We start from the raw sequence: 12,848 nt of genomic DNA, 5'->3' as shown, positions 1-12,848 counted from the left end.
TTGTTGGTAAATTATTTTTGTCCCTTGTTTTAGAGGGGGAACCGATTATTTCAGACGGCTGAAATATTTGGTTCCCCCCTGGTAACTTTTGCAAAAAAAGAACAAATGTCTCCAAATTCACAGGACTTGTTGTCCATGATGAGAGGAATAAACACGGTTAAGGACTTTTTGGTAAATTATTTTTGTCCCATGTTTTAGAGGGGGAACCAATTATTTCAGACGGCTGAAATATTTGGTTCCCCCTGGTAACTTTTGCAAAAAAAAGAACAAACGTCTCCAAATTCACAGGACTTTGGGTGAGTTTGTCCATGATGAGAGGAATAAACACAGTTAAAGACTTGTTGGTAAATTAACTGGTTGTTGGATAATTAATGATCTAAATAACATTCAACCCGAATGTTATTTAGAAAAAAGTGAAATACCACTTCAGGCGGAGAAAACCTGCATAAAAATATTACAACAGTTCACTGCAAACCCATATGATCCATGCAGTGTCCAGAAAGAGGTGTTGTTCAGCTTGTAGGGCACCACAACTGCTTCCACCCACCTCCATCATCATCATCATATGAAATTTTTAATTTCCACCCCTGCTTGTGAGACTCGAGTCAAACATTCCACTTTATTTTTTTGTTTGAGTAGAAAAAGAAAAAATGCATTAAGTGACGTCTGTTAAAATAGAAACATAATCAAAACTGTTCAAACATGTTTCAAATCATTTTAAACATTTGTTCACAAATGAGAGAAAACATTGAAGTTGTTGACTTCCAAAACTTTATTATCATTAAGCTTTACAATAAAATAAAATAAAATCAGCTGATAATTTTAAGTCCGTAGACTTCACGATGAACACTGAACTCATTTATTTTGACATTTGTTGCTGCCAATCCATCACTCTTTCTTCTCCCTGTCCTTGTCGTCTTTCTTCTTCTTCTTTTTCTTTCGGTCATGGTGACAGTCATCCGGGGAATGGGAATCTCTGCACAGATCAAAAATGACTTATTAAACACATTTTGCATCTGATCATTGCCATCAGTTTTTATTCTTTTTCTGTAGTATAATTAAATCACATTTTTAAACTCTTATAAACATCAAAGATATTAATGATTAAATAAGTTCTGTCATACCTGTCCCTCTTTTTCTTCTTCTTTTTGCCCTCCCTGTCGTGGCTTCGTTCCTGACTGCGGCGGCGCTTGTGCGAGCGGTGGGACTCAGAGGAGCCTGACTGTCTTCTATCCGTCCAGCGACTGACAGACAGAAACATCACGTGTTTTGCACACTGAACCCTCTGAATGTGCTTTTTATTTATTTACAGGTGATTATCTAACAAACAACAGTAGCAGAATAAAAAAAGCTGTTTTTTATGTACCTGTGGGAGGAGTGATCAGACCTGGAGGACTCCTTCTCGTCCTCTTCTTCTTCTTTCCACTGTCGAGCAAGTTCCCCTGAATGAACACTGATCACCTCTCTGATCACCTGTGGAATAATCACCATGATTTATTTAAACAAGAAATATGTCTTTTGAGGACCTATGCATAGGTTTGTCACAAATAAAAATAACTTTGTACATGAAGGTACCTAAAATAATAATAATTATGACCAAATAACTATAAAATGAATCTTTAATCACCTAATACTGACATATTTCCACTTTGGCTTCCACAATTTGTTAAGGTTGAGTGTCTCAGTGAAGAGCTGACACATGGTTAATGACACCATGTAAGTGGAGCTATCAGGACAGGATTCAGTTCAAAACAAACATAAGCTAACTTGTTTTACCTCGGTGTAGGACTTTTTGGTGATGTGAACGTTCTTGGCTCTGTAGGACTGACGCCGCCTCTTGTAGTCTCTCATCTCAGCCATCAGCTCCAAGTGACTCTTCGGCTCATTTTGCTCCTCACCTGCTCACACAAACACACCCAAGTTACTATTAAAGTGATCTGAGGGAGAAAATAAATCACTTGTTTATTTTTAAATAAAATAAAGTAGGATTGTTTTTAATATACATTTCTGTAACAGGAAAATTAATGTGCAGACAAGGAAAACTGCAGAACTCTTCCTGAGCCTTAAAAGGTCTGTAAAACTATAAAATAGACACTTTTCTGTTGCTCTAATCTGAGATGTTTCCCCAAATAATGTGATTATTACCTTTTCGAAGCTTTGACACCAAATCTACGTAGAGATCCTCGTTGGAAGCTGATTCCTTCTGTTGGCTCAGGATGCCAATCACATGATCGTAAAGAGCCAATCGGTCTGCAACAGTGAGGTCGCACACAGCTCGCTTGTGGTTCTGAGGCACATCGACAGGCTGGCCAGAGTACTGACCTGATGAAGAACCAGAGAGGTTTTACAAACCCACAAACTTCTGCCTGACACGTGTTCAGACTAACTAATTACATGACATATAGCTATATAGACAACACAGCAAATATTTATTGATCTCCACAAGTTCTCATTAGCTCCAAACAGGTACTTAATTTGTCTGCTCTGCACACAATAAACAAACAGACACGTACCTTTTTCTGTTCAACAAGACAGCATAATTAAACAAATAAAAACAAACATAAATATTTTGCTGGTTTTAAACTACAATGGATCTGCCTTTCTGTAAGATGACCTCATAGAGAGAAAGAAATTAGATTATTGCTCTTTTTTTACATTAATGTCAGGTTCACAGATGATAATATAACCTCAACACGTTCCTAGGCTACATTGTTTAACTAATTTATTGGTTCACTTTTAGGGGAAACTGTAAAAACAAAAATTATTTCAATTACGATCAGTATCAGTTTATTAAAAAATAAGACTGAGTACGGCTTTTCAGTGGACTGGCGTTAGAAAACGGCCTGGACAGAGGAAATTACAGTACATCCATATTTTGCACACACTGCAAATCTAACTGGATGGACACTTTCCCAACACGTAAAGGGAAAAGTGTGAGAGAGTCCCACAGCCCAGCCCGGAGGTTTGAAAGGATATTATATGAAAAGGATACTGCACGTAATCAGGCAAGCCTGAACCACAGCAGCCCATCTCCTTTCTAATACTCACCCCTGTGGGTGCAAACAGAACACACAACACAGGTTACACACTCAGGCCAAAAAGCTGAGCGACACAAGGGTGACATCTAGTGGAGGTACTGCCTCTAGAGTTTAAAAAGTAACTGAAAAATGAAATTTAGTTCAGGGATGCACCATGGTTGAAGGCAGCAGATTAGAGCAGCCATCAGAGTTTTGTTTTGAATAAAACTTCTCAATCTGAGCTGATACCTTGCCAGAAGACTCCTTCCATCTTCATCAGTGGAGCTGCAGATCTCGCCTGAAGGATCACCTGGTGCTGGGTTGATTTGTCTGCATCCAGGAAATGAGATGAGGACAAGTCAATTTCCCAATTATTTTCCAAACAGAATTTAAAAAAAAAATCTTTAGAAATAAACATTTGATTAGTTTTACTAATTACTCAAAAGTTTTGTTTTTCTTATGAATACCCAGAACTGCGCGATTGGATCAGTTCTTGGAAGCAAACTTGTCTTTGATAAACTGAACTTCAAAACTTCCATTTTTGTTAAATGAGACTAAATATTTAAAAGGGTGGCTGTATTTTTACAGTTTCTTCAAACATTTACATTTCTTAAAAGATCTTCATAAACTCATACCAAAAGCCTTAAATAAGAAAATCTCAAAAGAAAAATTTAGACAAATGAATACTATAAACAGATCAGTAATGACTTACCCATTGAAAAGCTTCTGATGTTGCTTTTATCATAACACACAGAGGGATCAAGCATCTCTGCCTGCAAAACAGTGACAGAAAATGTGAATTTGATGTCACGCTGTGTTTAATATAGGATGACAGAGTCTGTTTTTGACCTTCTCGTAATACTGCAGCAAACACAAGGCTGTGTTTGAGGGTCTCTGCATTCTCTTTAGAAATGATATTGTAATCTATATAAAATAATTACCTTTCTAAACATTTTATCTATCTATCTATTGTTACTGAAAAAACAAACAAACATATGAGCCGAAGTAATAATTAGGGCTAATGTGTGAATATATGTAAGTTATCCAGTGGCAGTGAAACTTGATTTAATGGAGAAACTTTTATTTTTCCCTCTCATTTGCAGTCACTATAATTCACATCTCTGCAACTTTTGAGCCTAACTAAGCCAAAACTAAGAAACAGTGATGATATAGGCAGATATACAGGAAGTGTTCATCATTAGATGGCAGCCCAGTGTGGCATACTTTCACATCCTCTAAAAGATTATAAATCTCTTAAAGACCCTCATCACTAACACTGTGGTTCACAGTAAACATGAGGGTGCAAGAGTGGCAAGAAGCTGTTTCAGTTTATTTAAAATCTATCTAATCTTATCTAAAGCTTTCTAGTCATGATGTGATGGGTACTGCAGGGCTAGTGGACAGAGCAGAGGATCTAATATTTCTATCATTTGAAGTGCCTTATTCCTGAATGTTGTGGTTTTTACTGCTGTATCTATGATTTTTACCTGCTCCTCAGCTGAGTATCCCATTTTCCGGAGCTGACAAGAGGCTTTGTGTTTCTCCATGGTCCTGACTGGGACTTTGTGGTGGGGGTCATAGGGGCACTGCCCCATTGGCTCCTGAGAATACACCACACAAACAAACAAAAACATGAGTCTGTCTAACAATATACATGAGACATGGCATCAAAGAAGTTGCTATAATGTACAAATCCAGATAAACACATTGTAGGACTTAAAAGGTCAAACTTGGGGGTAAAATTCAAGTATTTATTTAACTGTATACTAGACCGTCTAGTATACAGTTAAATAAATACTTGAATGACGTTAGTTGACGTTAGTTACCTGGTTGAAATCCTTGGAGTCTCGCGACCATCCCAACGTTTCAAATATTTCGTTTAACTGCTTTTTGCACTTTTCAGTAAACTCTGTGAGCTCCTGCAGACGCTCCTGGCGGTCCTGAAGATCTCCTGTTAGTGATGAGTCCGACATTCTGACGGCTTTGATCCAAATAATCGAAAACTTTCGCTTGAAACTACGGGTCTGTGTGTTTATCAACGCTGGAGGAAACCATTTTCTGCACAGGCTAGCTTCCGCGCTAACTGATGACGTCAGCAAACACTTTGCGGAAGTGCACACGTGATGCATGCTGGTAGTTGAAGTTTGATTTATTGTCAATATAATACCATATAATACAATAATTTAAAGTGAATATTAAGACATTTTGTTACCAGGAGTCTGTCACACGAACATTTTTTTCCATTTCTTTGGTTGTTAATACAAAAAGGCAAATTTTTTAAAAAGTTACACAATAATAAAACAGTATTTTTATAACAAAAACTTTACCAAAGAGCTGTTAGCTAAAATTCTGATACACGACATATGCTCAAATAAAGAATGATGTATAGCATATATCTCACATTTTTAGGAGACATTTTCTGTCTGTTTAGGGCATGCATTTTATTTTCTACAGGTGTGCTGTAGATACTTTTTCTATCAGTCTACTTCCTATTTTGTCCTCCATTTGTTCTCCAGTTTCCCTATTTATTTAACTGGAACAATGCTCACCATGCTCACAGGTTTAATCTGGTTTTCTGTGGGTTAATGGGAGTGGTGTTGGGTGCTTACGTGGAAGGAACCACGATAATAATCAAGACCATAAAACTGCTGTTTTATCTTTGAATGTTTAATTTTTAGTTTTTTTTTTCAAATTATTGGATCTTTGAAGACACAGCTTTGGATGACCCATTGAGTTTGATCCCACTGATGGCTGAATATTTAAAATATTACAATAATGTCTGGATCTTTTAAAAAAAACTAAAAATTAAATATGGCAGGACTTAAATCTCATGAACATTACTGTTTAATAAAAAAAAGAAAAACAACTGTTAGAATCATAACACTTTTTAATAATGAGAGATATTCCTTTGTTTAAAATGCATTGCCACGCAACAATAAAGATACAATAAATTTATAAAACACAAACAAGAACAAAATGTGAGAAAAAGCTTTGCTTAGAGTGCTTAAATCAGAACACTCAGGTTTCATGTGGGGTACAGATGTTCATGTTCTAAAACCTCAATATCCAGCAAATCATCTGCCTGTACGTCCTCCAATCTGGGAAGAGAAAAGCACATTTTAATATACAAATGTTCAAGTTTTTGTCAAATATATAAGCTAAACAGTTTATTAGCTACTTACATTACTTCCAAGGTGTCTTCTACAGCAACTTCCTCCACCACCTCCACTCCTAGCACCACGTTCCTTCTCACTGTAAATGCAAGAATGGGGAGACAAACATTCACAATTAAACTTTTTGATAATGTTGCACCCGACTCAGTTTATTATAAATTAATTAAAGGTAAATCAAACAGGTTGATTAAACACAGCTGACTGTGCAGGAGAATCTGAGAGTGTCTGAATCAATTTACCAAATGCACCGCCTCACCTCCATAGTAGACACATGGAGATTCTGTCCAGCAGGGGCCAAAGTTAGGTTCCCTTTGCTCATAGGCTCCTAGGCATCCATTAGTTTCCATCCTCAGACCTTCACAGCAACACCCCCCGGTAGAATGCTGTGATACTTCCACATAATCAGTGGTAAACCCTTTCATTTGATGCTGTGACAGATAAAAACTTGGATCATATCCAGTCAGGCTTGAAGTGGTTGATGACTCTGAGTGAATTGGATGTTCACAGATGGACCAGTGAGCATCATCAGCTTGACTTATACTTTCACCGCAACCTTTTGGAAAAAGTGAGACACAAGATTAATGTGGTCAAGACAATGGAAAACACTGAAAACGAAGAATAATGGCTGATGAAGAGGGGTTGCTTCTTGTTGCTTATCACAGTTGAATCATATGTCTGATCCATCTGTTTCCTGCGCATGTTGAAGTGACCTGCTGGGTTTGGATGCTAGTAAACATAATGGCACACTCACACAGAGAGAGCATACATGCTGTAATAGCAGGGAGTGTTTTGTGCTGAAAACAAGATTGTAGACATGAGCGCAACAGACACAGCAACAGGAACTGGTGTATTTAATGACAATGAAAATCTACTTGTTGGTGATATGTTGATAATACATCCACTTGTAAACAGGAAGAAGAACCAAATATACAGCCTAATAAATCTTGGTTTTCAAAAGTTCTCCCTCAAGACTGGGCTGACAGTGATTGCTATAATTACAATGATTAATAATTTAAAATTTAGTTTGCTAATAAAACTATTCTCCATTAGTCAGTCAAGTTGATTGCTTTCAGTGTTGTCAGCCTTTAGAATGTTTTCTTTCCTATTATTTTATTTCTGCTTCTATTCTGTCAATTTAACAACATATACTTTACACCATAATCGTATTTTCATAAGTTTGTGTTGCAGGTATGTTACATAATCTTAAACCTACCTACGACATTATGGCAAATCACTGGACATTCTCCTGCCTCTTCCTCCTCTTCCTCTTCTTGGTGGCTCAGCATGTCTGAAACAAGTCCTCCTGGATTGTGAGAAAGGAGGCACGTCGGAAGTTCAGGTGCCTGAAGGTAAGGGTCGGGATTCAGCAGTTTGTACATCCCAACGCAAAGTTAGTCTTCAACTTCACGAGTGTGACATCTGAACCAAACTGTCTCTTCCTTTCCTTAAAGCTCCTGATAGAAATGATGAAGCAGCTGTTTTTTTGTTTATTTTTTTGGACTGAAGTTGGGTACAGAAGGAGTGACAGCATGTGGCCCTCCAGAAAACAAGCTGACCGGGCAGGTTTTCTCTGCCTCTGATGTAATGGCTTCCAATAAAGGATCATTCCAATATTTTCTCACCTGTGACTATGCTTCAACCTGCTGTGCTATATCACAAACAGACAACCTTTAAAAGTCTACTGAACACCAGAAATCCTTTGCATAAATTCTCTGTAAAGTGTTTTTTTTTAAAGGCATTTTCTAACCCTTTTGTCTTCCATGGGCTATTTACTAAATCCGTTTTTTGTTATCTTGTATACCGGGGCAATGTCTGTTATATAGTAGTTTTAATTATTTCAGAAATAATTCACAAGCTTTATCAACCTTTTTCTTCATACGTTTTATTGTAGTGAAACATTTTTAAAAGCATTAGATTTATCCTTTTTCTTCTTCTTGTAGACATTATCATATAATACAAAACCTGGAAGTGGTCACAGATGATGTTTATTAATAACACACTAACCGTTTTGTTCTCTATAGCATTAGTAAAAAAATAAACATATCTATTGAAGCTGCACAAAGAGTTGTGATCCTGCTCTGTTCAGGTACTTTTGTCATTTTTAGATACAAACTTAAATTTTATATTGTGTTAGTAAACTCCCCTAGTTGTTTTTAGGAGATCTATATTAAAATCTCCACAAAATAATATTATTTTTTGAATTGTCTCAATAAATGTTTTATCCATCTAATCCCTAAATACAATACAATATTAGAACCAGCTCTGCATATGTAGCTCACAACAACATGTTTCTATTTTTCCATATTTATTTCTATTGGTATAGATTCTAATAAGTTTTGGATCACTACTGTCATTTTTTCTACATTGTATTTAGGACTTTTATTCACAAAAAGGCCACACCTGTTCTCACAGTTCAGTTTTATCAGTATAATTCAAAGTCTACTCCCTTATCTGAATTGATCCCAGTCTCTGATATTGCTATAACACTGAATAGGTTCTTTAATTTAATTAAATGTTCTTGAATATTGGTAAGGTTGGCAAACCTGCTTCTGTTGTTAAAGTGGATATTGGATAATTTGCCAACTGTCTTAAGAGTTTTGTTGAAATCCTCCTCAGTATTTTAGCAGCAGAGGTCAATGATATCGTTGAAAAGGTTTTTCTCTGGGCAGATGGCATGTTCCATGTCACGTATGTTATGTTCAGTTTAATGTAAATACTTAAATTCCAGTTCCTGATGTTCAAAAGTCCCTTGTTTTGACAGTGTATGGCCATCGTCATACATTGTTCCAGTTCTTGTAAATTGTGTAATAGTTGTGTTAACGGATGTGTAAAAAGAGTTTGGTCTGAAGGTCTAAAGAATTCAAAGCATGTGTCAAAATCCTCGAGATGTCTTGGGTAAATGTTTGACTTTTTAGCAAAGTCAAGGTTTTTAAAATGACTGAATTTGTTCCATATGCAGCGCACATCTGGAGTTGCATAAGTGTCCTCTGATATGATGTTTTTGTTTGCTTGTTATTTACTTTTATCGTTTGTTTAAAAGCTCATTTTTAGCCTAAGTGTTTTAAGTATTATGTTCATAATATTACTGGGTGATATAAATGATCTATTATTTATATAAGCATCATTTTTTGACTATATATTTTTAAATTTGTGCCTGTAGCTTGAAATCACGTGGCCACAGCCGTCCAATCAGAATACAGCGGGGTCGCTCGAGCTGAGGAAGTCGGATATTTGATAATCCGGATGCTACTTTACGTCCACTCACTTCTGCAGTTATTTTCTAGTTTGTTCACATGCTGATTCCTCTCTGTGTTTCAAGCTAAGCTGTTAGCTGTTAAACCATTTCCGTTTTTGTTTCATTTTATTTATTATTTTTTTTAGGAAGACACGCCCTCCCAGTTGAAGGACGCTATCTCGTAAAGTTCATTGTTTTGCCAGTTGTTATCAAAATGGCCTATCCCGGATACGGTGCACCACCCGGTGGAGTTCCAGGGATGGTAAGAAACACTAAAACTGTGATGAAAAAAAGGTTAAATTGTGAAATTAATGTCAGACTCTCGTTACGCCCCGAGGTGGGCGCCCTGCTCACATAAACCGGAAGTTGCAGCAAGACAAAGTGTTTCTCAGGATTAACTTCTGCAGGGCTGTTTAATAATAATAATAATAATAATAATAATAATTTCAAAATAAAAAAGTGAACCCGTGGGGTGGTAGAAGAAAACTCTTTCATCTTATTTAGCAAAAATGAACCCAATGACTTTAAATATACCAGTAAAAGTTGTAAGATGGCAATTTTACCCAAGAATCAATTCAGATTTTCAGCCAACACATTTGTTCTTTAATATTAACTGAATATAATGAAGCTCTTGGTTAAGTTGGAGCAAAACTTATTTGTAATATTGTGCAGAATCGTGAACGTGTCACATTTATGACTTGATCATAAAGCAACTAAACTGGAAGGCAAATATCACGAGTATAAAATAAGTCACTGAATCAAAGTCTACTTTCCCTTTTTTATTTATTTTATTTTTTATTTTTTTCATTTCTTCTGTAAATACATTCAGATAAGGGCCGCTTTGCTCAGCAGAAGTTGGTTTCATTGAGGTTTTTCCTGTTTTTCTTAGCAGTTTTCTTCTCTTTAGTTGAACTTTAAACTCTTGTCGACTGATTGATCTGATTGGTGAAGTGTTTATCGCAGAGACAGTCTAAAGTATTTACATGAGGTGTGTGTGAGTTAATTACTGACACTACAGCACATTTGAGGGTGAGGTGAGGTGGGGTATCTTTATGAGGCACAAACAGTAGATACTTAAGTAAATCTTTTAGGTCTTTTCAGTAGTAAACATAAATCAAATAAATCAGTCTTATGCTTTTTTAGTTATAAGTGGTTCATATACTTGCCCTCTGTTGAGCTGATAGAAGCTGGTAACTTATTCATGATTTATTTTTGTGTTTGTAACATGTAGACTACCTCGACTTTAGAGCAAAATAACCTGTAAGTTGATAGAAAGTGAAATAATTTATATTCTGTTTTTTATTCTAGTTCCAAATGACCAAGCAAAGATAAAATGATACCAACAAACCTGCTAAATCTTATAATTAATTTTTTTTTCTCTTTCTGACTCCCAGCAACAAGATCCTCTCTATGGCTATTTTTCAGCCGTTGCCGGACAGGTAAGACCGTCACACAACAAACAAACCCAGTTATTACCCCTCACCTCGATACACAATGTGGCTCAGATTTGGAAACATGAAGTGCAATATTAATGTGTCTGTAAAACTTTGTACAATCCCTGGCAGTTATTTGACTCTGCTGTGGATCTTCTTGTTTTTGTTTCCTGAAACTCTGTCAGGATGGACAGATCTCTGCCGATGAGCTGCAGCGCTGCCTCACACAGTCTGGGATGTCTGGCTCATACCAACGTAAGGGCAACTGTTTTTACTCAATATGTTACATGCTTAAGTAAATATACAATTATATAAAAAATAAATTTGTTTAATTTTAAGTGGGTGCTTTTAAAGCCTTCCTGAGATGTTGTAATCATAAAGTCGGTCGAGTTTTATTATCTTACTTTTTTTTGTTTTTGTAAAACTTACCTGTTCAGGTGTAGACATGGTCTTGATTACGACTGCTTTTTCCTACAGCTTTCAGCCTGGATACCTGCAGACTGATGATTAACATGCTGGATGTATCCTTTAGACTTCTGCCAGTAGTTGGAGATGCGTGCTTTGTTAAAAAAATAAAATACAAAATAGTGAGTGAGAGGTTCTTGACTGAAAGTGCTTTCTCAGAGGGACATGTCTGGCACCATGGGCTTTAATGAGTTCAAGGATCTGTGTCAGGCTCTGAATGGCTGGAAACAAACCTTTGGATCCTTTGATCGTGACCGCAGCGGGGCGGTAGAGGGCCACGAACTGCAGCAGGCGATTGGATCAATGGGTACGAACAAATTCAGGGATTAGAAATACAATACACTACATATACACAAACTAGTTTTTTAAATATTTCAATCATTTGTCTTTCTTATCAGCTAAAAGTCACTCTTGTCGGATAAAGGGATTTTTGTGCATGTTCATGCAGGTTACAACTTAAGTCCTCAAGCTATGAACTGCATCATGAAGCGCTACAGCAATCATGGCAGAATTCCTTTCGATGATTTTGTGAGCTGCTGTGTGAGACTCCGCGCCCTGACAGGTGAGTGGGTGGAGGAATGCTTTGCAGACTGAGATTGTTGAGGAGATAGAATAATCATATTCTGTTTACCTTGTTGTGATGAATCACGTTTAGCTGGTTGACTGTGTTTTAGAAGCTTGTGTGAGAACTGTTGTTGGGATAACCACATGTTCAATGTAGGCCAAAAAAACTATAAATCACCAAAACTCATCAAGTTTGTCTGATTTTTTAGATCAGTTCCGGAGAAGGGATACGACCCACACAGGAAATGCTTCATTTCAGTATGATGATGTAAGTTTTCACAAGAAATATGATTCTTCACTTTCTAAAACTTATTTGCTTCCAAATTCTGGTTTACAATCATATGTAGTGTTTAGTTAAATGTACTGGCTGTATTTTCTGTCATAAAACGTATAAAAACTGAGCAGACACATCTTACTTTCTGCTTGATTCATAATATGAAGAAACATTGTCAGAACTTGACTGAACTGTCATGGATGCTTGTTGAACACTTATTATTTTCTAGATAAAAAGCTGTAACTGATATACGTAAATGTATACCCCCTTTTTCTTTGAGATTCAGCACCAATGTTGCAAATTAACCCTGAACATGTCTCTGTTTTTCTTAGTTTATACAGGTCACCATGAGCGTATGAAAAGGACCAGACTTTCCTGTGGGGACCTGCAGACATCTTAAAGTTTTCATCTTAACAACATTTACTTATTAATTACTTGTAATCTTTTTTTGTACAAACCAGGTCCAAATGTCACATTCCATGTCACCGGGACCATTCTGTTATTCTTACTCCAACAATTTATTAATGATATTTTAACATCTAGTTATTCCACTGACAAGCATTTGAGTAATAGAAGGCATTATTAACACTCTCAGATCTGAAGCCTTTTACAACAAGAGTAATCATGTCAGTTTTTAACATATGTCAGTCAATATGTATAAAAGTAATAAACACATACTAAAATTAG

At 36.4% G+C, this 12,848-nt stretch overlaps 3 protein-coding genes across 3 annotated transcripts; 1 reads left to right on the top strand and 2 right to left on the bottom strand.

Annotated features, from left to right (window-relative positions):
* Positions 1–748: 748 nt before the first annotated feature.
* snrnp48 (small nuclear ribonucleoprotein 48 (U11/U12)) lies at positions 749–5,102 on the bottom strand. The gene is made up of 9 exons (XM_017428496.3): positions 4,844–5,102; positions 4,505–4,618; positions 3,730–3,790; positions 3,267–3,347; positions 2,146–2,322; positions 1,777–1,898; positions 1,367–1,473; positions 1,125–1,244; positions 749–976 (listed from the first exon to the last, which is right to left on the bottom strand). The coding sequence occupies exons 1-9, from the start codon at positions 4,988–4,990 to the stop codon at positions 889–891; spliced, it is 1,017 nt and encodes a 338-aa protein (XP_017283985.1). The 5' UTR covers positions 4,991–5,102; the 3' UTR covers positions 749–888.
* A 616-nt stretch (positions 5,103–5,718) lies between these two features.
* LOC108243202 lies at positions 5,719–7,641 on the bottom strand. Its single transcript, XM_017428488.3, has 4 exons — positions 7,404–7,641; positions 6,447–6,743; positions 6,200–6,269; positions 5,719–6,115 (listed from the first exon to the last, which is right to left on the bottom strand). Exons 1-4 carry the CDS (start codon positions 7,567–7,569, stop codon positions 6,043–6,045), a joined length of 606 nt encoding a protein of 201 aa, XP_017283977.1. The 5' UTR covers positions 7,570–7,641; the 3' UTR covers positions 5,719–6,042.
* Positions 7,642–9,381: 1,740 nt separating this feature from the next.
* Positions 9,382–12,847, top strand: sri (sorcin). The gene is made up of 8 exons (XM_017428490.3): positions 9,382–9,687; positions 10,820–10,864; positions 11,044–11,113; positions 11,336–11,379; positions 11,483–11,630; positions 11,772–11,885; positions 12,097–12,155; positions 12,494–12,847. The coding sequence occupies exons 1-8, from the start codon at positions 9,640–9,642 to the stop codon at positions 12,518–12,520; spliced, it is 555 nt and encodes a 184-aa protein (XP_017283979.1). The 5' UTR covers positions 9,382–9,639; the 3' UTR covers positions 12,521–12,847.
* Position 12,848: the final 1 nt, after the last annotated feature.

Source organism: Kryptolebias marmoratus, linkage group LG16 (genome assembly GCF_001649575.2).
Source record: "Kryptolebias marmoratus isolate JLee-2015 linkage group LG16, ASM164957v2, whole genome shotgun sequence".
NCBI classification, from domain to species: domain Eukaryota; kingdom Metazoa; phylum Chordata; class Actinopteri; order Cyprinodontiformes; family Rivulidae; genus Kryptolebias; species Kryptolebias marmoratus.
This window is presented reverse-complemented; position numbering and strand designations above follow the sequence as displayed.

Coding starts and splice junctions, on each gene's coding strand:
- snrnp48 (XM_017428496.3), bottom strand. CDS start 4,990: ATGTCGGACTCATCACTAACAGGAGATCTTCAGGACCGCCAGGAGCGT. Junction 1,474..1,776: donor CCAAAAAGTCCTACACCGAG/GTAAAACAAGTT, acceptor ATTATTCCACAG/GTGATCAGAGAGGTGATCAG. Junction 977..1,124: donor AAGAAGAAAAAGAGGGACAG/GTATGACAGAAC, acceptor TGATCTGTGCAG/AGATTCCCATTCCCCGGATG.
- LOC108243202 (XM_017428488.3), bottom strand. CDS start 7,569: ATGTACAAACTGCTGAATCCCGACCCTTACCTTCAGGCACCTGAACTT. Junction 6,270..6,446: donor TCCATGTGTCTACTATGGAG/GTGAGGCGGTGC, acceptor TTGCATTTACAG/TGAGAAGGAACGTGGTGCTA. Junction 6,116..6,199: donor GAAGACACCTTGGAAGTAAT/GTAAGTAGCTAA, acceptor TTCTCTTCCCAG/ATTGGAGGACGTACAGGCAG.
- sri (XM_017428490.3), top strand. CDS start 9,640: ATGGCCTATCCCGGATACGGTGCACCACCCGGTGGAGTTCCAGGGATG. Junction 11,631..11,771: donor GCAGGCGATTGGATCAATGG/GTACGAACAAAT, acceptor ATGTTCATGCAG/GTTACAACTTAAGTCCTCAA. Junction 11,886..12,096: donor GAGACTCCGCGCCCTGACAG/GTGAGTGGGTGG, acceptor CTGATTTTTTAG/ATCAGTTCCGGAGAAGGGAT.